This window comes from Acinonyx jubatus, chromosome A1 (assembly GCF_027475565.1).
Source record: "Acinonyx jubatus isolate Ajub_Pintada_27869175 chromosome A1, VMU_Ajub_asm_v1.0, whole genome shotgun sequence".
Taxonomy (NCBI): domain Eukaryota; kingdom Metazoa; phylum Chordata; class Mammalia; order Carnivora; family Felidae; genus Acinonyx; species Acinonyx jubatus.
In genome coordinates, this window is record NC_069380.1 from 223,602,959 (window position 1) to 223,624,832 (window position 21,874).

A 21,874-nucleotide genomic window follows, 5' to 3' on the forward strand; every position below is an offset into this window, starting at 1 on the left:
ACATAAATCTAAGCTAAAGTTAGAGACTCTCCAGGAAAAGCTTAAAAAAAAAAAAAAAGGTTTTGAGAAACTTGTGGGTCTATCATTTCTCATGTCTTGCAGAACTTTCCAGAAGAGTATGTTCTCTGAGGAGTCCACTCTGACCAGACACCACGCTCCGGGCTGTGAACACTACTCGTCCAGGGACTCCTCATGATGCTTTCAGGGCTGTTCTGGCCCCAAGGCCAGAGCATCTCAGGAGAAGCTTTCGGCCAGCAGCCCTGCACTTTGGATGGCCAAGACCCATGCTCCTAAGGGGTCTTCTCAGCCCTGTTCCGGACTTCTTCCCAGAGGTGGGAGGCAGCATTTTTCAAAGAATAGTTCGTGATGATTTAGATGGCAGTCTTCAGGTCACGCAGAAGCCACAACTCCCAACTCCCCTGTCATGTGTATGCTTCAGTGAGTTTTAGTAATGTACCGTGCTGTGCAACTTGCACCACGATCCAATTTTAGAACCCTGTCATCTCCCTAGTAAGTCCCTTGTGTCTGTCACAGTCAGTGACCATCTCTACCACCAGCCCCAGGGTAGCGCATGTTATGTGAGTGCCCTTCCCTCTCCTCAGCTCCCATGTCCTCAGTTCATGCGCCAACGGGTATCGCATGGGTTACCTACACGCCTCCCAGTAGGAGACGATGACTCTGCCATCCACCAACTGGTGGAGGCTGGGCACAAAGGCGCCTGTGCGTGCACACGCTCCACACTGGCCGGGAAATTGACGTGATACCTTCCCCATCCAGCCCAACAGGGAAAGGTCCAGCTCTGCTCCAAAAGGCTTCCAACCCAGCTATTACCGGTGTGGCCACGGCTTTCAAAGGCTGCAGGAAAACTGAATACGGTCCTTCACCACATGCCCCATTTTTATAAATCGCTATCACTCAGACCTTGAAACTGATGATCCTGCCTGTGTTTCTTGAAGAGGATATCAGGAATTTCAGAGGGAAAACAACCTTAAGATGATCAACCGTGGGAGAAAATGACGATAGTCAAACTGCTTCTGGAAAGCCAGTTACACCACTCACCTAATATTAACAAGACAGGTTAAACACAGTTCTCGAAACGGTGGGAAGAGAAGCAGAGAAGCATTTTTTAACTGGCTCCTCTGTGGCACATGGAAGACACTGGCGTCCAGTCTCTGTCTCTTTGCCAGCACACCGCACACCGTGGTCACCAGGTGCTTTCTAGTAGAAGCAAACATGTGTACGGCTGGCGAAATCCACTCTGGAGGTCACAGAAGGTGACACCCTAATCCTGAGAGGTGGATCAGGATTCTGTCACCCGCGCTTTGAGAAAATTAGCATTACTGTCGTGCTCCCATCTTGAAAAACCAGGCTGATAGTGAGACCGTTCTGCAGCAAACCTCCCTACGATGCATTTTAATTGTAAATGATACATACCCATGCCGAATTCATTTTAAAATACGTTTTTGTTTCATTGATTAAAAAACAGTAGCAAAATGGATTCATACATAGAAATACTAAAAAACACTTAATTTTGCAGACATGCAAAAAAAAAATGGACAGCATCTCTCATAGGGATGGGGTCCAGTCACTTAAGAGCTGGAAAAAACAGTGGTATTAATTTAGCTCCATTGCTAAAAATGATTTCACCTGAACATTGAATTTTCCCATTTTTCTCCTGAATTTACTCTCAGAATGGTAGAAAATGCATTGTGACAAAAATATATAAAACACTGGCTGGGCCTGCATTAAAAGAATCTTCCTAAGGAAAAGGCAGAATAAAATGAAAATTTTAAATCCCTGTGGAGTCGGGGTTTTTTTGAAGCATAAAAAGCAGACATTTTTAATGCATGAAGCCCCACAGTCCCTTCCCCCAACCCTTTCACCAATGTCCATACAGTTTTGTATTTTCCATTTTTTGAAAAGAGCAAAGAGTAATACAAGAACTTAAATCTGGAGACAGAAACACACAGGGATTATCAACGTAAAGTCTTAACTTTCTACTTTCACAGCCACTCAAATTAGCCAAACTATGACTACGACAAAATTAACTGTAATCACGATGGAAAGAAGTGATCACCTTACAAAAACGTACATTTTTGATTACAGAAGACCGTAAATCAGTTAGTTATGTTGAAGTGATTTCCACTCAGGCTCCTAAGAACGGAGGCCTCAAAAGCAAATGTCTAGAATCAATTTACTTGACTTGCCCATTACCTTAATTGAATTTCAAGAATGACCTAATGCTCGTATTTGAATTAACAGGCAGAAAATTAAAATTGGATTTCTACCTGGTGCTTCGCTGCTCTGAGAAGAACACCCCACTCTGTTCGCCTTACCATGTTGGTAAAACAACGCTGAGGCATTTAAACACCAGGGAATATAACCCGTTATAAAATCTCTTTATACGTCAGCCATTTGAAACATAGCAAGTCAAAGAATACCCAAAGAGGAGACACGCACAGCAGAGACCAGCCATCATCGTTCATGCACACGCTGTCATACAGGAGCAACCAACATCAGGTCAAGGGTACGCTTCCCAATATTGCAAGCAGCTTAAATGAAGCCTCCAAACAAAGCCTGGAAATGTACTCCCACACACCCTGCACACTTCAAGGAAGCAGGCTGCACACCCTGTCATGAAAATCAGCCGACACCTCACAGATGTCTTACACTGGACCTGCGTTCAACAATTAATTTAGAAAGAACTCTTCTTCAGAAAAAAAAAGAACTCACTTAATTGTGTTTCACATTAAAATAAAAACAACTAATTCCATAACTGGGTCAACCAGCCACTAACTAACTACCACAGGAACAGTCATTTCCACACCCAAGTAATGACACAAAAGCTTCCGGACTACGCAAAGCAATTAATCCCAACATCTGTTAGTACATATAGTGAAATTCTGTATCAAGACCATCAGTGGAACGACTCTTTGTCCTGAGAGGCAGGACTTTCCACTTATTCTTTACATAATCAAACAAATCTCTTTTCCTACTTCCAAATATTGGTTAGTTCAAATTCTACAAATCACATGATCATGACCTTCCGTTGCCAAAATCCTGAATTCCGAGTGTGCCTATTTTGAAAGCTCTTCCGGGAACTTTCCACTACAGCACAAGAATTTGACAATCCTAGTGTTTTCCACGCTGAAAAACAGGATCTATAACGTCACGGAGGCTCGCCCAAAGTGAACCTATTATATATTCACAAAATAACAGCACTGCCTTAGAATTGAGACACTTAAATCCTATGGAAACCCCTTTATCGGGCAGCAGCAGCAAAGCAGCAAAAAAGAAACTCGAGAAACCCTCCGCCTTCTCATTTTTAAGAATCTCATATGCTCCCACTCGGTAGAACAGAACTGAGACTCACACATTTTATTTGTCTTCCAAAAATAGCCACCACTGTGAACACAGGGAGAGAGATAATGAAGACCAGATGCCTACCTTCACTGGTAGCCACATTCTTCTGGGCTTGGGTCGGCGTGTGATCTGTACTTGAACTCACGTCGGATGAGATGCTTGAGCTGCCTTTGCCTAGAGAAAACAGGAATGAGCAGCTTTTGAGTTTTGTGATTTCAGAACCGGACCATGCCTTCTACTCTGTCCCATACCAAGCCATATCACTTGTTTCCAAGAAAGGAGCCATAATACCAAGTATGGAGTTTATTAGGTTTCCTGCCTTATGCATTAAATATCTGACCCATGTAAGAGTGGAACTAAAGCCCTATTATAATATGGCTTGACTGTAAACTCAGACAAGATTATAAAACATACGATAACGTAATTTCATTTTGGCATGCACGTGAATAAGTACGGACATGTGGGAAACACATCCACGGCATTAATTTTTTATTTGCAACTATAAACTATACATTTCCCAGCAAAGGACAAAAGCACATCTAAGAATGAGGCATTACCCAAATAGTAAGAGCCTGCTAGCTCCAAATAGTTGTGGCATCTTTTCTTTTTATGTTTATTTATTTTTGAGAGCAAGAGAGACAGAGCACAAGCGGGGGGAGGGGCAGAGAGAGGGAGACACAGAATCTGCAGAAGACTCCAGGCGCTGAGCTGTCAGCACAGAGCCCAAGGCGGGGCTCGAACTCACCAACTGTGAGATCATGACCTGGGCCGAAGTCAGATGCTTAACCGACTGTCACCCAGGCGCCCCTATTCTTCTAACTTTTCAAATAAACATATACATTAATAGTGCTAAACATTCTCAAAATGTCACACGAAAGTCTGAAAATACGAAGCTGACTCACGGCCTCGTGAAGGAAGTGCCAGTGACTGGCAGTGAGCAGAATTCTAAGATAACTCGCGTGGTACCTGCTACAGACGGAACGTGTCCGACCGCCCACCCCCCACCACCAATTCATCTTAAAACCTAACCCCCAATGGGATGGTATTAGGAGATGGGACCTTTCGAAGGGTATTAGATCATGAGGGGGGAGCCCTCATGAATGAGACTAAAAGAGACGCCAGACATCTCCCTTGGTCTTTCCATGTTATGAAGACACTGGAGAAAGACAGGCATCTGTGAACCAGGAGAAGGGTCTTACCAGACACTTCGATCACTTCAATCTTGGGCTTTTCAGCCACCAGGGCTGTAAGAACTAAAGTTCTGTTGTTATAAACCACTAGTCTATGGTATTTTTTAAATAAAGTTTGTTTGTTTGTTTATGTATTTATTTATTTATCTTGAGAGAGAGAGAAACAGCAGAAGCAGGAGAGGGACAGAGAGAGGGGGGCAGAGAATCCCAAGCAGGCTCCCCACTGTCAGTGCAGAGTCTGATGCGGGGCTCAAACTGATCAACCATGAGACCATGACCTGAGCTGAAATCAAGACTCAGGGCTCCAACCCATGAGCCTTGAGATCATAACCCATGACAAAATCAAGAGTCGGAAGCTTAATAGACTGAGCCACCCAGGCGCCCCTATGGTATTTTGTTGTAGCAACTTCAACAGGCTAAGTTAGCTGGTGCTCATGGCATGTCCTTAGTTCCCTTGAGCGTGGGTAGAACCTGTAACCTCTAAGCAACAAATATGGTAAATATGAGGGGGTGTTGAAGATGCAATTAAATTCCCCAATCACTTGGCTTTGATCAAAAAGGAGATCATCCTGGGTGGGCCTGGCCTAAATAGGTAAGCTCTTTCCAAGAGTCTAGAGGAAAGAGACCCTGCCCATTGGCCCCAAAGAAGCAAGCAGCTGTGAGTTCTACCGCTGCAAGGGAAACGAATTCGGCCAACACCTGCATGAGCATGGAAGAGACCCCAAGCCTCAGAGGAGCCACAGCCCTGGCCAATGTCTTGACTACATCTCTGTGACATCCTGAACAAAGCTCCCAGCAGATCCTGGCCCAGAATTCCATCCCCAGGGAACTGTCGGATAATAGATGTATCCTGTGTTCCACTGCTCTGAAGTTTGTGGTGACTTGTCACACAGCGATAGAAAACTAATATAATGACCATCCAATTCTATCACAAATGCGCTCTTCTCGCTTAGCAAGTTAGGATCAAAACCCTTACATGCAACTGAGAAACACGTTCCCTGCGCAGTGATACGTGCCCTAGTTTCGTGGAGTGCAGTCACATCTAAAAACAGCGTAGAAAGTACAAAGGCACTTCAACTTAGGAGCTTCGGGGATTTGCTTGTGAATGTTGAGAGTACTGGAACAAGCCAAGTTCATGGGTGATATCACCTGAGCAGCGAAGTCAAAAGGCTGTTGTCTCCTTTCAGCACTGCCCGTTGTTCACTGTGACTCCTGACTCTGAAACAAGTCTGTCATTCCAGTTGTCCCGGCCCATTTCCCATCTTACGCGCTCAGAGTTAGCCAAGGTGACGCATAACTCTCCATGAGTTTGTGTCTAGACCAATTTTGTGGCCTGGCAGTAGTCGCCATTTATCTGCCACGCTCCACCTTTGGACAGGGTTGACACGTTGGATGGGGTGTGTAGTTTGAAGCCTGCCGACCTGCTCTCTGACCTCAGTCAGCCCCTACTCGTTTTTGACCTTGGCCACTCATTTCTCCTCCAGGAGGCTCAGTGTCCACATGTGGTAAGAGAGATGGGTGGACTGATTCCCAGCAGCTTGGATAATCTGTGATCCTAGGAGTCCCTCACAGTGCTCCTTAAACCCGAGCAATGCCAACACTCCCTTTGATACGGCAAAAAGCATTATTGCCCACCACTGATGGAGACTTACATTATTTTTAGTATACTGGTATTTAGCAATGCACAAATGGAAAGCTAGAAATAAACTCCATACGCTTTAACCCTGATTCAACAATGAGACCAAAACAAAGTAACACATTGAACACAAAAACAAGAAAGCCCATAAAATTCAAATTATGGCATTAATTTCATGTCGCAGATGATGTTATTTTGCAGAGATTAAATTGCCTTTCAAAATGTTAACACAGTACCGGCTGCGAAAGCGAATGTTCTCTGGGTTAGGGCATGTCCATGCTCCCCCTGGCCCGTGTGAGGGCTCAGCTGAGCACCACTTTCCTCCATCCAGAATCAGGAGTCCTCCCTCCCAGAGCAGGAAGACAGGTCACTGGGCCTTCACTCCGTCTGTTTTACTCATGATCTTTAAGTCTTCTCCTCTTTTATTCCTTATTGGCCCCTAGGCATTGAAATAGAACTCCTATCTTAAAAGATAGGCATAAACTTGGACAATGAAATCCTGTGGCAGGACTCATCCATAAAGGGGAACCAGGATACAACGATTTATTATTTTCATGCCTGTCATCAAAACGAAAGCCCAAAGCAAAATAAATTCTAGAGGAAATTCTCAGACAGGTCTGAAAACAGAATGCAGACCCCCTCAGGGGACCACAAACTCCAATTTAAGAAATGCTGGTCTATGAAGAATGGGAAGAGGCTAAGAAAACAAATAATATTATCAATGATATTAATAATAACAGCTATGTATACTGTGCTGTGTAGCCTAGTAAATACTTTCTTCATCACATATTGACTGTGCCCTGCGGCTATGTTTTGCAATCACTTTTTCATTACTGCCCTCCCCCCCAAGGAACCTTGTTAGACATTTCTCCCAATTACCCCAAAAGATATTGTAATACCACCAATATACTATATATGTTATGCACTGCGTATATACCTCTGCTTTTTACATTAAATGGGGTTCTCCCCCCCCCATCAAGAACCATTTTTTGTCCCTTTGAGAATATATGTCCTTTGACAGTAAAACACTGAGTATTTAACAAATTAACTAATTAAGGAAAGCAAGATCATAGAGAAATGCAGTCCATTCTTGTTATTCATGGTAGTTATGTTCTATAAAGCCACCCCAAACCATGCAATGACAAGAGTGGATCACTGCTTCTGGGGAAAGACAGGGTTAGCTTTCTGCCAGCTGCTGGACACATTTTTGTCCACCCGTCAACACATACCCTTGTTTCATGTGTGTTTCTATTTAAAGACACCTTATACTGTTGATTGATTCGCACTGAACTTTAGGCCAACAGAGCTATACCTCAAGCTTAAGTGAACCTTATCTAATAATACATGTGAGACACCTCCCAACCTTCTCACACCTAGGAACGTTAGACAGCTCTTCAGCATGACGCTTGAAGGCCACCTTAGAGAGTGAAACCACCGAAGAAATGCACACAAATCGAAAAACGTGGTGGTCAATAAGGCTGCAAAAAGGACATTTAGTCACAGCAGAAGAGCCAAAACAAGAAGACAGGCATCACCTTGTTCATCCCCAGCTGGGGACATGCACGTTGGGAGACTCAGATTTTCCTCACTCTGTTCATGTCCGCAAATGACCACAAAAACATGTATTGATTTGGGGGTTACAAATAAATTTCAGCAAATACACAAATTTGCAAATTATGGAATTCACAAATAGTGAGCATCAACTTACATAATCTTGTATTAAATATGGTTTTGCAGCTTTCATGTGGACCGGAGGGAGTATAGTCTGTAAATGACAAATCTCATATGTGGATTTGTAATTTACTGGTCTGAGGATTCAATAAAAATAACCCAGAAACAGCACTTAGGAAATACTCCACGAATCTTAGAATAAGTTCATATTTTTGGATGCTATTAATATGCTCTTTGTTTCTACCCTGCTTCTGGAAACATAACCATCTCCCCAGTGAGTTCAGGAAAAAGGTGTATGTTTCGGGGTGGGAAACTTATAACAGAAATGTTACAGGAGGAACTCAAGAAGGAATGGACGAGGTCGTATGTGTCAAAAACAGGAATTGGAAGTATAACAATGTTCTTGCAAGCCAAGCTATGGCCTTAGAAAGATCACCCTACATTTCTTACCTTCAGACAATGTTTGGTTGAATAACTGCTGTCTACACCTTGGCCAAGTTGACACATAAAACTGTCCATCAGTGTCAGACCACAAGAGTTTTAATTCCATATCTACCAGTTCCAAGCAACGTGTCCAGGAGAAAATCTCTCTAATTCTCTAACGTTCATTGTCTTTATCCATACAGTGGGGATAAATGCAAACAAAAAAACACTACCCGTTTCCTCTATAAATGGGGGATTGTATCCACCCTTCAGTGTTTGGGGACGTTGCTAGGAGGAATAAACAGGATCCGGCTGGTAAAGCATTCGATCATGCCCATGGCTGTCAAGAGCCCACCCTGTGATTGTTTAGTACTGACCCATTTATTACAGCCTAATTTGTATCAGGAAACAGGAAATGAAATTTAAAACACTAATTATTATTACACCATTACATGGATATATAGTAGTAAATAAATATTACACATGCATGTAAATTAAATTATACATACTTTATATAGCTGGCGAAAATCCCTCTGGTATGAGCAAAGCCGATAATTCTGCTATCTGACTGCTTTATGTAACTACATGAAAGTCTGTGTATTTGATCAATGGCCAAAACCCTCATTAGGGGTTATGAGCATATCAGAACTACGCCTGTTAGACTTGGTAAAGAACCATGTTACGCTTTATTAAATGTCCTCCCAATTGGGCTAAAGGCCCCAAAATGAGGATAGTTGAACCAACAACTAGGTATCAGATACAAATACACACCAAAGCAAGTGAAAACTAACTAGTGTGCTGATGCTGGTCGATGTTATTTGTACCAGATTAACATACATACATATAATTCTCAATCACAGTGTAGCGAAACTAGTCAGCTGATTGATTACCCCGGTCAGTCGGGACACACTGTTAATCCGGGGATGTTAGCAGAAGAAAGTGCTGGTCCTCTATTCCAGCCATGCTGTGAGAGCGTGCCAGGTTTCCACAGTGTTTGAGGAGAAAGAGCATGTTCATTAAATGGAGATCCTCTCATAGAGAACGATTTTAAATCTCTTAAAGTTCCCATGCGTAAAATCTGCAAAACTAAGTCTCTTCTCTCTTTTCCTTCCCAGTGCCCAGGCTGATTTTGTAAATGCAGGTATTTAAAACAAGACAGTCAGACATTCCACTGTCATTTATTGATAACACGAGAAGGTAAAGGGTAGAAGAGACCAGATCAATCGATACATGACAAAAAAAAATGAACCAAGGGATCCTACGGTTTTGAACATTCTTAAGAGTCCAAGAAATTACCTGCAAAATGGATTCCTTATATAACTTCCAGATTATATGCATTGAATTCATTCCTGTGGGTTTCAGCCATGGACTTCGGATATGAAATCCACAAACCAGCATGTGGGCCCACGTGGGGGTCCTAGCCCGCTACATTTCCTGTTCCTCTCAGGTACCTTCTTTTCAAGCTGCTGTTGGCACACCCTGAGAGCATGGTTTAAAGACTAAATGTCTACACCACATGAAAGAGAATTCTTTGTAATATCTCAGAATTAGATCACAGGAGTGGTGGGGCATATTGGTATGTTGAACTCACTGTTATTTTCCTGATTGTTACCGTGAGATAATTTCTTATCTTCTTTGATCCACAGTTCAAGGGTCTATACATGCAGAATAATAATATTAGTTACCTCAAAGAATGATCCGGCTTAATCCCCAGCCCAGGTGCATACAGGGTTTGAAAAAGAAACTCATATCATGAAAGCATATTAGTCCTTTCAGACCACAGGGGAGAGAGAGATTTAACAGAGGAATTCTCCAGAGTCAGAAATCTTGAAGTAGAGGGAAAGGAGGGATCGGCTCCTGAACTTTCTGCTTTATTTTGTTATGAGCAAAAATCAGTCGATGGTGCCCTCTGTATTTGCTTCTCCCCCAGAGAAGACCGCAACAGGGGATGAAGAGGGTAAGAGGAAGAAAGGAAAGGAAGCAGAAGGGCAAACGTGAGTCCTGGTTCTCTTTTCACTTTAAATGGCTTGATGTCCTAACTAGTATCTTCCTTCCTGCACTTTCCCAAAGCACCTAGCAACTGATCTCAGGGCCACTGAGCAGGATACCGGCATCTATAACGTGTTGGCCGTCCAGGGCAGGGCTGGAAAACAAGACAGTTAAGTGAACACCTGCTTCACACCCCGGAGGTGTGCCGGTCCCTTCCTGCTGAGACGCTGCCATTCTTACGGGTTTATGTTCAGCCTAAGAGAAGCCAAGGACGCTTTTCAGCGTTTTTCTCAATTGCTAAGAGAGGCAACGTCCACCCACACACAAGATCTGGTTCAGAGTGGGGGCATTCTTTAAGTCCATGAAAAATAGGTACAACATAAAATCTGCCAGAAAATGTAGCTATTTTTAAGTGTACGATGTAGCGGCATTATTTACCTTCACGATGTTGAACAACCATCACCTACTATTTCCAAAACTGTGCATCACCTGACACAGACATCCTGCATCCAGGAAGTAGGAAGTCCCCACTCCACCCTCCCCCAGCTGCCGGTAACCTCTGATCTGCTTTCTCTCCCTGTGAGGGAATGTATCTCCCTGGATACATTCTCTAAGGGGAATAATATGATGTTTGTCCTTTTGTGTCTGGCTTCCTTCACTGTTGCAAGGTTCATCCGGGTTTTAGCATGAGTCGGCACGACGTTCCTTTTTACGGCTGAATAATAGTTCATTGCGCGTACCTGCCTATTTATCTATTTCTCTCTTGAGGATGGGCTTTTGTCTACCTACTCTTCCTTGGGCTACTGCGGGTAATGCTGCAGTGACAGGGTGCTGGCTTCCACCGCTTGTGGCTTTTGACTCTCAAACTTCTGGTGCACGTTGTTTCCAGCCGAAATCAGATCCTGAGAGCTGTGGCTGGAGCAGGCGAACAAAGTGCCCAGAGTTCTTCCGGGAGAGAAGCACGGGGCACCCCCGCTGCTGAGTCGGCAGCTTCCCGACAGGCCTGCCGCACCCCCGGGCACGGAACGTCAGGCGGGGACACGGGGTGTGTTATGTTACCTCCAGGCAGGGCTGGATGGCTGCCGCCGCCAGTAGCGACGAATCGAGAACAGAAAACCAGCGCGCGGCACAGATGCTAAGAGAGCACACACAGAGAGGCACAGAAAGGGCTTGGGGATCCAGACACACACCTGCAGCAGAAGCTCTGCCCTTGGAAGGCCTGCGAGGCTCAGACTGCACGCTTGGGGGCCGCCCCCTTCTCCCCAGATGGAGACTGCCTACACTCTCTCTCTAGGAAAGGCAAGAGCTTCTGCCTCAAGTAATTCAGGGCAGGAGGGGGTGGAGGGGTCCCACTCCCAAGTCACAGGAGCGAAACCACGACGTGAAATGCAAGCCCAGGGCTTACCCACACATGACCCTGGAGGAGACCGATCACTGAAGTGGTGTTAGCTTGGACGCCAAGGGCTAAAAAGAGGCAGAATTAGATAGAAACGTAAGTTGATCAGCAATCGTTCGCCGCACACCCTGTCGTTCTTTTTCTTGGGGGAAGAAAGAAGCCACACTCGGAGAAAAATCTCAATTAAAACCCACCATTTCTGCACGCCTGCGGAAGGCTGTGATAAAGAAAAAGAAAGGGGCATGACTGTGACACACACAGTCCTCTCCAATCCACGGGAGGTGGCAGACAGCCACGTGTGGGCCCAAAGCACAGCGCGTGGTGCCGGAGGGCGTGGAGCCTGGCGGCAGGCTGCTGGAATAAACCCGAATCTTGGCTTCACTGCCAGCTGAACGGTGGAGATTCAGGCAGCTTTCCTGACGTCTGAGCACCACAGTTACCCCATCTTTAAAGTGGGACGTTGGGAAATAGAAACTCACAGGGAGCAGCTGTGAGAATCAAATGACAAAGGGCCATTGCTTATTGTGGCATGTACGTAGAAAAGGTACTTAATACCTGCTAGCTGTTATTAACCATCTTGCCTATCGATAGCCTCAATCAATAACTCAGTTTAACTCCGCAACGACATGTGAAAGCTACTGCACGCAAAGGACTGTGATTGACTGTGGAAAACGCAGGACGGTTTTGTATTGGGTTGGGGAGAGAAAGCACAGGCACATGAATAGAACTGAACATAAACACAGTATATTAAGTTTCTGAATCAGATCATTGAGTGACATCCCCAAATACTATTTGATTCGTGGAGTTTCGCTGCTGTTCAGCGTGACTGCTTTTTCCATATACATAATGACATTAAAAATATGTAGAGTCGGGAGCCTGGGCGGCTCAGTCGGTTGAGCATCCAGCTCCGGCTCAGGTCATGATCTCGCAGTTCATGAGTTCGAGCCCTGCCACAGAGCCTGGAGCCTGCTTGAGATTTTCTGTGTCTCCCTCTCTCTCTCTATCCCTCCCTTGTTCATGCTCTCTCTCTCTCAAAAATTAAAAAAAAAAAAAAAAATTAAAAAATTAAAAATAAAATAAATATGTAGATTAATTGAAATCAATCCTATTTGTCTTCTCTACGGTATCCTCAGCTCCATGTGGGTAGATCCCTTAGCCTCCAAAGCAAGCCTGTGCTTGGCATATTATGGGCACTCAGTACACGTGTTAAATGAGTTGGCATAAGAGGAAGGTCCTAAGTGAATACGCTGGAAATTTCTTTCTTTTTCCTTTTTTGTTTTTTAAAATTTTTTTTTAATGTTTATTTATTTTTGAGACAGAGAGAGACAGAGCATGAACAGGGGAGCGGCAGAGAGAGAGGGAGACACAGAATCGGAAACAGGCTCCAGGCTCTGAGCTGTCAGCACACAGCCCGACGCGGGGCTCGAACCCACACAGACTGTGAGATCATGACCTGAGCCGAAGTCGGACGCTTAACCGACCAAGCCACCCAGGAGCCCCTCTTTTTCCTTTTTTGGGAGAGAGCACGAGTGTGCGCACCAGTGGGGGAGGGGCAGAGAGCGAGGGAGGGAGAGACAGAGAGAGAGGGAGGGAGAATCTTAAGCAGGCTCCAGGGCAGAGCCCATCTCAGGGCTGGATCTCACCACCGTGAGATCACGAGCTGAGACGAGATCAAAAGTCGGATGCTTAACCGACTGAGCCCCCCAGGCACCTCTGGAAATTTATTTCTTTTTTTTTTTTTAATTTTTTTTTAACCGTTTATTTATTTTTGAGACAGAGAGACAGAGCATGAACGGGGGAGGGCCAGAGAGAGACGGACACACAGAATCCGAAACAGGCTCCAGGCTCTGAGCTGTCAGCACAGAGCCCGATGCGGGGCTCAAACTCATGGACCGTGAGATCATGACCTGAGTCGAAGTCGGATGCTTAACCGACTGAGCCACCCAGGCGCCCCTGGAAATTTATTTCTAATGGAATGGTCCCGTTTCTGTAATGTTTCCTAGTAAGCACTGTCCCTTCCTTACAGACACCACTCAAATCTACGTTGGCCCAGAAGAGTCTTTACAGAATGGCGATGTGTTGAGTGTGCAAAACAGAAGTCAGAAAACTCACGCAGATTCCCAGTGACGACACAGAACACAGTAAGCTGTACTAGCTTCCTGTGGCCGCTGTTAACAAATTGCCACTAACCACGTGGCCGAAAGTAACAGAAATTTCCTGCCTCACAGTCTTGGAGGCTGAAGGTCTGAAACCGAGGTTTTCGGTCAATTCTCCAAGAGGAAGACCCTGCCCCATGCCTCTCTCCTAGCTTCCGCTGGTGGCTAGCAATCCTTGGCGCTCCTCAGCTTGCGGGACAAAACTCCAATCTCTGCCTCAGTCATCCTGTGGCCATCTTCCCTCCATGTGTCTCCGGGCCCCTTGTCATCAAGGCACCAGCTACAAGGGTCCAGCCCACCCCAGTGTGCCCTCATCTTAACTGCTTACATCTGCACTGACCCGATTTCCAAATAAGGTCCCATTCTGATGCTCCAGGAAGGACCGGAAGCAGAGGGGGGTGTGTGTGTGTGGAGGGAGAGGAGGGCTACTTTGCAACCTGCTAGATTTTCCAACACCATTTTCTGAAAAACTGAACAGAAAGCAGAAAACCCCGCCCTGAGTCTCTCATACAAGCATTTACTCAAGTCCTATTGCCCGGCAATGTTGCTGCGGGTGCAAAAGATTAGCAAGCAGGGCGCCTGGGTGGCTCAGGGGGTTAAGTGTCCGGCTTCAGCTCAGGTCATGATCTCACGGTTCGTGAGTTCGAGCCCCGCATCAGGCTCTGCCCTGACAGTGTGGCACCTGCTTGAGACTCTCTCTCTCTGCCCCCACTCCACTTGCACTCATTCTCTCACACACTCTCTCTCTCTCTCTGTCTCAAAGTAAATACACTTTAAAGATGAGCAAGTACGATTTAATTCATCCTGGAATGCAAGAAGCCCTAAAAGAAAGGGTCTCCCAGCTCGTGAAAAAGCAAGCGCTTAGCACACCATCACGGGGGGTTTTCAGTTGAAAAGGCCAGGCAATATTTCACTAAAGCCACCACCGCAGAGCCCGCTTCCCTGAGCCTCACAGCCACCTACGGGCCTTCAGGCAAGTCCACGAGAGTTAACGCAGATGTCAGCGGACGGAGACACAGATGCCGCCTTCGCTGACAGATGGGGCCTCACAGCTGGGCTTCTGAGCAGGGTACCGAGAGGATCGGACCTCGGACAGGCTCAAGGGTACGTGCACCAGCACCAGAATTTCCACTGTGCTCTAAGTCGCCCAGAAGACGTTTTTTTACTAATGGCAGCATCACTGTAATTTATACCAGTGATTTCGTCCAAAGACCACGAGCGGACTGCGTCTGCTTGAATGTGACCCGCGAGGAAACAGGGGAGCTCTTTCTGAAGTTCAGCGCTGTTTCCACGTGATCTGGACGCGGCTTCACAGCCACGTGATCATTTCCTGGCATCTAGAGCCTCTGGTGCCAACAAATGCACCACCGCGTCTTCTAATTCCCCCTCTCACTCATTCATTCATCCAACAGGCCACGTGCCAGGAGCCCGTCTTAGACACCATTCCATGATCAAGCATCTTGGTGGCAGAGGACCTTGAGAGCAGGGAAAGAGCGGAGAAAACACCAACTTTACCTTTCAGCAGAGAGTCTACTGAAGGAACAGGCAGCAACATCCTCTGAGTCTTTGTGGCTTTCTGTGGCTCAGCCCATCAAAAATTAGTAACAGACCTTTGTACCCTATGGCCACTGATTGATTTCAGAATTAAAAAGAAAAATTTTTTTAATGTTTATTTATTTTTGAGAGAGAGAGAGACAGAATGCGAGTGGGTTAGGGGCAGAGAGAGAGGGAGACACAGAAGCAGAAACAGGCTCCAGGCTCTGAGCTGTCAGCACAGAGCCCGACGCGGGGCTCAAACTCACGAGCTGTGAGATCATCGCCTGAGCCGAAGTCGGACGCTCTACAGACTGAGCCACCCAGGCGCCCCCGATGTCAGAATTTTGATACAAAGCGCATTTATAAGTGTTTACCTTAATTATCACTGATGATCAACGTAAATTGGTGGAAGTTCTGAATAATAAATTCTTAAAAGGCATTGATTCTCCTTTTATGCACAAGCAGCAAATCAACCAACAGTGAAAGAGAAAAACGAGCTAGCTATTTCAGAACTTAATCTTAATTAATGTAAAACAATCTTAGGATCTTATATGTTCCCCATTCCACACTGGGCAAAATTCTATTATCAAAATTCTGTATCAGTGGAATGACGAAAGATCCAACCATCCCTACTTCGTAAACAGGATTATAACAAACAAGTTTCTCTTCCACAGGAGACACAGGCACCAAACACTGTTGGGAAAGCATTTATAATGGAGAAACTGGAATTCTCAGCTCAGATCCACATTCACTCCCTGACCAGCCGGGAGGCCCTTGGTAAACTACTCAAGACTTCTCAGTAACAACCCAGACCCACTGATTGGGGGAGGGGAAAATTGGAGAAGCTCATATTCAAGATCCCTTTTAGTTTTCAATCACTACATTCTCCGTTTTCTCCACTTCCCCAGAATCCAAAAGTTACCAACTGTGTAGCAAACTACAAACTGCTTTACAACCATAAGCCAAGACACAAAGAGACCAAAAAATTAGTTAAAAGTTGAATGACAGAGACAGAGTGGTTAGCCAAATTCCTCCTTCTACTGAATTGAAATTATATAGAATTATACACATAATTATACACACACACATACATACATTCAAATATATATTTGTACACACATACATTCAAGTCACCAACTCACAGCTGGATTATTTCACTGCTGTGTCTTCTTGGGTATGTGACCTCTGAGCCTGCCTGTCCAGTGTGGTGATCTTAGTCCCCAAATGAGAATCTTGATTATATTACCTGCCAGGCTCCCAAGAGTATCGTTATTCTCTTCCTACGTCTCTTCCACTTCCCTTGGGTTGGGAGAAGTTTTCTTTAGGACCACAGTAGGAAGCTACAATCCTATTCCATAGGAGTTGAAGTGCTTATCCTTGCCAGTAGGCAACTCTGAGCATGGGGCATTTCCAAGAAAGTATGAATGGCAACAAGAGAGTGTCTCACAGCCAGCCAAAATCCTTCTGAGTCCTGACTCGAGGGAAGGAGAGGCTAAACCAGTACCCTGAGCGCAGTGATCACCCCACCCCTCAATCCATTCCATCCCCTTGACTTTATGTAGCTGTCTCACGGTTCAGTGATAGTGACTTCACTTCTAGCTCCAGCAGGGAGCTCTGCCTGTCCTAACTCAATCAACATGAACCTGTCCTCACCGCACAATGATCAACTGGGCAGAAAATGAGGGGCCGTTGAATGGCCGAAGCTTTCCAACAATAGCGACAAGATGCTCTCTCTCCCTTTCTGGATGGGAGACCAGGAGTTGTGCGCAGCCATACTGCATTGAAAAGGACAGTCCACCTGGGCGTAAAGATACACGCAGCAGAACAAACACAGAAGGAAGTTAGGTAAGCCTATCGCTAAGGTATTACCCATTGTAAACAGTCCTGATGCCTGCTCCACTGCTAGAATTCTGTTGCATGAGTCAGCGAGGAACCAAGGAGAAGTTCTGTGTGCTGCACCTCGTGGTGAACATTGAAACTGCAGATGTGTTATGCTTACACATACAACTTGCAAAGAAAAACATTGCATCGTAAAGCTAAGACACTTGTTTTCCATGTGCAAGCAGCACTTTCTTTCTTTAGAAACTGACTCCATGAAAGGCTGAATAAGTACCCAGTAGTAATTTTAACAGTGATGAATTGTAAGATTTTAAACAGGCACAACCAAGTAAAATAAGAAGCAGTATATGCAGCCACATGATAAAATCTGATAAGGTTTTCCAGACCTGGGAAATAGTTTAATTTTCTCTGGGCAATGAACAGATGATTTGGTAGGTCTTTCTTCTTTTAACAACCTTAATTCAGCTTCCACCTATAATCTATGTGGTATTTTTCAAAGCGTTGTGCATTAACAAAAAAAAAAAAAATCACTCTCCCTAAATTTTGCATTTATGGCCCTTTTATCATATAAATTGTGGTTATAACCTAACTTGAGGCTTGCAGGGGCCAGTGAAGGGAAAGGTCTGGCTTCTATAAAATGAGATACATTAAGCAAAATAAATCTTGCCTGAAACTGAAATAGTTCTTGAATACAGTAACTTAGGAGCTAATCTCTCCTTTCTTTTAAAAATATAATAACTTTGCCTTTTGGCCAAAATAGATATACTCCACCAAGAGCTGTGGCTTGTTTCTCCATTCTCTTTCTTGATGTGCTGATACTTGGTTGATAGCTGGAAAATTTCCTAGAATTCTTTTCCCAAACTCGTCTAGCACAAAGTCATCGCTTCATCCATGAAAGTGATGGCATTCTGACCATCCAATCTAGTCTGAAGGGAGAATAAGGCTCAGGGATTTAAGGTTTCAATCTATTCATCAATGTCCCCCTCTACACTCTGCCTTCATTCACCTTCTTGTAAATCTTACACTCATCCTAAAAAGCAAGCTACATTTGATGAGCGCATTTTGTGAAACCCAGACGGGAATTCTGGATATGTTTACGCCATGCGTATGTTCATGAAGACTTCGTTGGAATGCAATTTACAGGGCTTTAAGTCACTGAAATAAAAAGTAAGAATTTCAGGGATTTGTGACGGTATTTTTTGCTCCATGTGATACCATCTAGGAAAATGTTTTCAGATGCATGATTTGCGACAGGCAGAATAATAATCTTGCCTGCCTCAAGATTTACAGATTCTTTATAAAAGAGGAGATGGAATTAAATATTCCGGCCCTGTTTTCCCTCCTGGCCTCACTACTGATTCTTCCCCATCTTTTCAAGATGTTACCAACATAGACGCTGATCCTCAAACCATCTGATCATGTCATCAGCCCAGTTTAAAACTCCCTAACAGTTTCTTATTGGGTTCTGGCTTAAGCCAAACTCCTTACAGTGGCCCACGAGACTCTGTGTGATAAATAGTCACTGCCTGTCCTCCTCTCAGAAGTCACCCCGAGGATCCCCAGAGGTCTCTGTCTATTGCGATCACTGCCATCCACAGTCCCAGGCGCTTGGAGATATTCAATATATACCTGTTGAATGAACTAGGTAATACTACTATAAACACAGGCTTTCCCTTTTAGATTTACCCAAATTACAAATTAACAAGCTTTTTCAATACAAAGAATCTTCACCTACAGAGAAATAAAAAATTCATGTAGATCAATGTGAGACAGACAATGAGTTTGGATATCGATCACAGAAAGGAAAGGCCACTGACATCTCTTTAAGTTCCTAGAAAAACTGCTTAAAGTAGTTTGTTGCCAAGTAGAAATCGGGCAGGGGCTAAGAGAAAATAAACTAATGAGAACAGATCAGAAAATAAATTAGTTGTTTGGGTGCCTGGGTGGCTCAATTGTTTGAGCATCCGACTCTTGATTTCAGCTCAGGTCGTGATCACAAGGGCATGGGATAGAGCCCCACATCAGGATCTGCACTGGACACGGAGCCTGCTTAAGGCTCTGCTCCCTCCCCTGTTTGAGCCCTCTCTCTACATATAAATAAATAAATTAGTTGGAGGTAAAGGAGGAGGATGCTGGTGACCAGCCCTAGCCCATTAATACCATACAAAGGGTACACCCATTAGGTCAGGATGATACAGACAGGACAGAAATACCAACGTAACAAAACAGGGAGCCCAGAGGTAATTCACTTATAAATGGTGAAGGCAGAAACGTAACACAAACAAATCAGTGGAGAAGGGAAGAATTCCCTGAGATAGCCAGGTATCCATTGTTCAAAAAATCATATCCTCGTCCTCCTCAAAAATAAAGTATAACAGTCAAAATAGATCAACTTTTATAAAAATAAGCAAACATTTATCAAATTTCTAGAAGGCAGAAGCCTACTAACCTAAAAGCTAACATAAGAAAGTGCAAAAGAAATTATCAAGAGATTCAACCTTAGACAAATTTTGAACTTCCGTATGTCAAAAATCAACAAACAGTAACATATATAATTGAAGTCAAACAGTCGGTTAGGGGGAAAAAAATCACAAGGGGCAAATGTCTTTATTGTTCAAGGAACTCACGGGAATCACTCAAAAAACAGTAAGACAAACACACAAATCAGGAAGGAACACCAGGCGATTCCCCAGAGGGAAAAAACACACATGGTAAAACAGAATGTGAAACAGAGTTTAACGCACTGATAGAAACAAAGCAAACAGAGTGTTTGTTTTCATGGGAATATCCATTGCGCTGCTACAAGAAAAAAATACATACAAGTACTTTAAAGCGTCCGGCCACATGCACATCAAAAGCCTTGATATGGTTTAAGCCCTTTTACCCAGCAATTCCACTTGTCCTTCAATTAACACGGGAGTCTGCTACGTCCTTACCTAATGTATTCTTGAATTTGTCTTTAAAAGTAAACTATGCAGGTCAAGTAGCTGACCACGTTGTTTAAGGGGCAGGACGGGCTACATGATTTATGGGCCCCAGAGCAAAATGAAACTGTATAGTCCTTACTAAAATGTGATTAGGAATTTCAAGAGATTTCAAGAGCATTAAATAAGCATGGGACCCTTTTGAACACAGGGCTCTGTGTGACCACAAAGGTAGAAAATCCACGGATCTGGCCCTGCTAGGGGGTGTTCTGTATCCAGACTGCTGGGGAAGAAAAGGAAATTTCTTATTGTGGTCCATCCTGGCACCACCCTTCTGATCCTGCTTAGCGGAGGAGAGGCTTGGGGGGTGGATTAGGGAGAGAGCTGTCTGTTAAGAGGAAGGGTCCTCTTCTCTGGGGAAAGCAAAAAGTAGGTCCTGGAGATGATGCACCTGAGCAGACATGATGCCAAAGCCTGGGCCATTTATAAGGCAGCCCCCAGCAGGGTCTTCTCATCATGGAACTTAGTCGACATCCAGAACAGGCACCCAGTCTCTCTTCCTTCCCCCTGGGCTGCAACAGAAGTCAGACAGAGAGCCTGCCCGGCATGGCTCACACCCAGCCCAGCCCTCTCCTGCCAAGGGATACCAGGCCAGGAGATACCAGAGTGCCACCACCCCCAGAGACTGGTTCACCTAGTGTCTCTCAAATCAAGCAGCGCCATGGGAAAGGGATAGGAGGTCATGGATAATTATCAAGTCTGCTTGTATGTCACTAGAGAAATTCAGCACGCAAAAGGTGCTTTAGGAACAGCAACGTATACAAGTTGGGGAGTGTTTGAAAGTGGCCATTCATCTTCATTTTAGTGTGGGGAGAACATATGCTAAGATGCCGAAGTGGAGAATTAACATCTACTTCTGAATAATTAGAGACAAAAGAAACTCTCTCTGCCGCAAAAACACATACCCACAGAGATCTTCGTATCATACAAAAGTAAACTCTACCATAATATGCCTACCTGAATGCACCAGACTTTACTTTCAAATGCTTTTTTCTCAGTTATTTCAAGAGCGAGCCTTAGCCCAGTCGGGCATGACCCGACATTCTGATACAGCAGGTTGCACGCTGTTGAGACGAGAGTTCTTACTCTTGTAGACGAGAGCACTTCATCCTAATCCCAAATGTGTGTTTGAATAAACTGCATAAAATCCCTGAGCCTCCATTTTTTCTTACGTCAGGTGAGAAGATGAGGGCTCAGAAGTTCCCCGACCTCTCCCAGCAGCCAACCCCTATCGAGCACGTTCCGCAATCTTACTATTCCACCGCATGAGATAAGACCTATGTTACCACCCCTTATGCCCATACAAGGAAATTAAGGCATAGGCTGTGCAACATTCCCAGAGCTCGTAAAGGAAAGCACCAGGCATTAGACGCCCTGATCACCACATGACATCATGTGAATTTTTATTAGAGCCTTGTAGGGAAAAGCCCAAATGCTGGGACCAGCACACTTAGATTTGAATTCTTTTGTCACTTATCACCTCTTTGACTTTGGAAAGATAGTGAACTGTTGCAGCATCCTGATTTATAAAGCGAGGTCCCAGAGTGGTGGGTGTGCTGTGAATTAACACACGTAAAGCACTTAGTTTGATGCCTGCCCCTAGCAAGCACTCGGTAAGTGTTCCTTATTAATACTGTGCCGAAAGCGTGGATTAATACAGTTGTCCGACACTTCAAAATTAAGATCCTAGA

At 44.6% G+C, this 21,874-nt stretch overlaps 1 protein-coding gene across 2 annotated transcripts in view; it reads right to left on the minus strand.

Moving 5' to 3' along the window:
* The window catches only part of FBXL7 (F-box and leucine rich repeat protein 7), a 391,544-nt gene that overhangs the window by 284,032 nt on the left and 85,638 nt on the right, over positions 1-21,874 (minus strand). For both annotated transcript variants that reach the window (XM_027074459.2, XM_027074455.2), the window contains exon 2: positions 3,448-3,537. In XM_027074459.2, the coding sequence (XP_026930260.1) occupies positions 3,448-3,537 (90 nt within the window). The remainder of the gene's footprint in view (positions 1-3,447; positions 3,538-21,874) is intronic.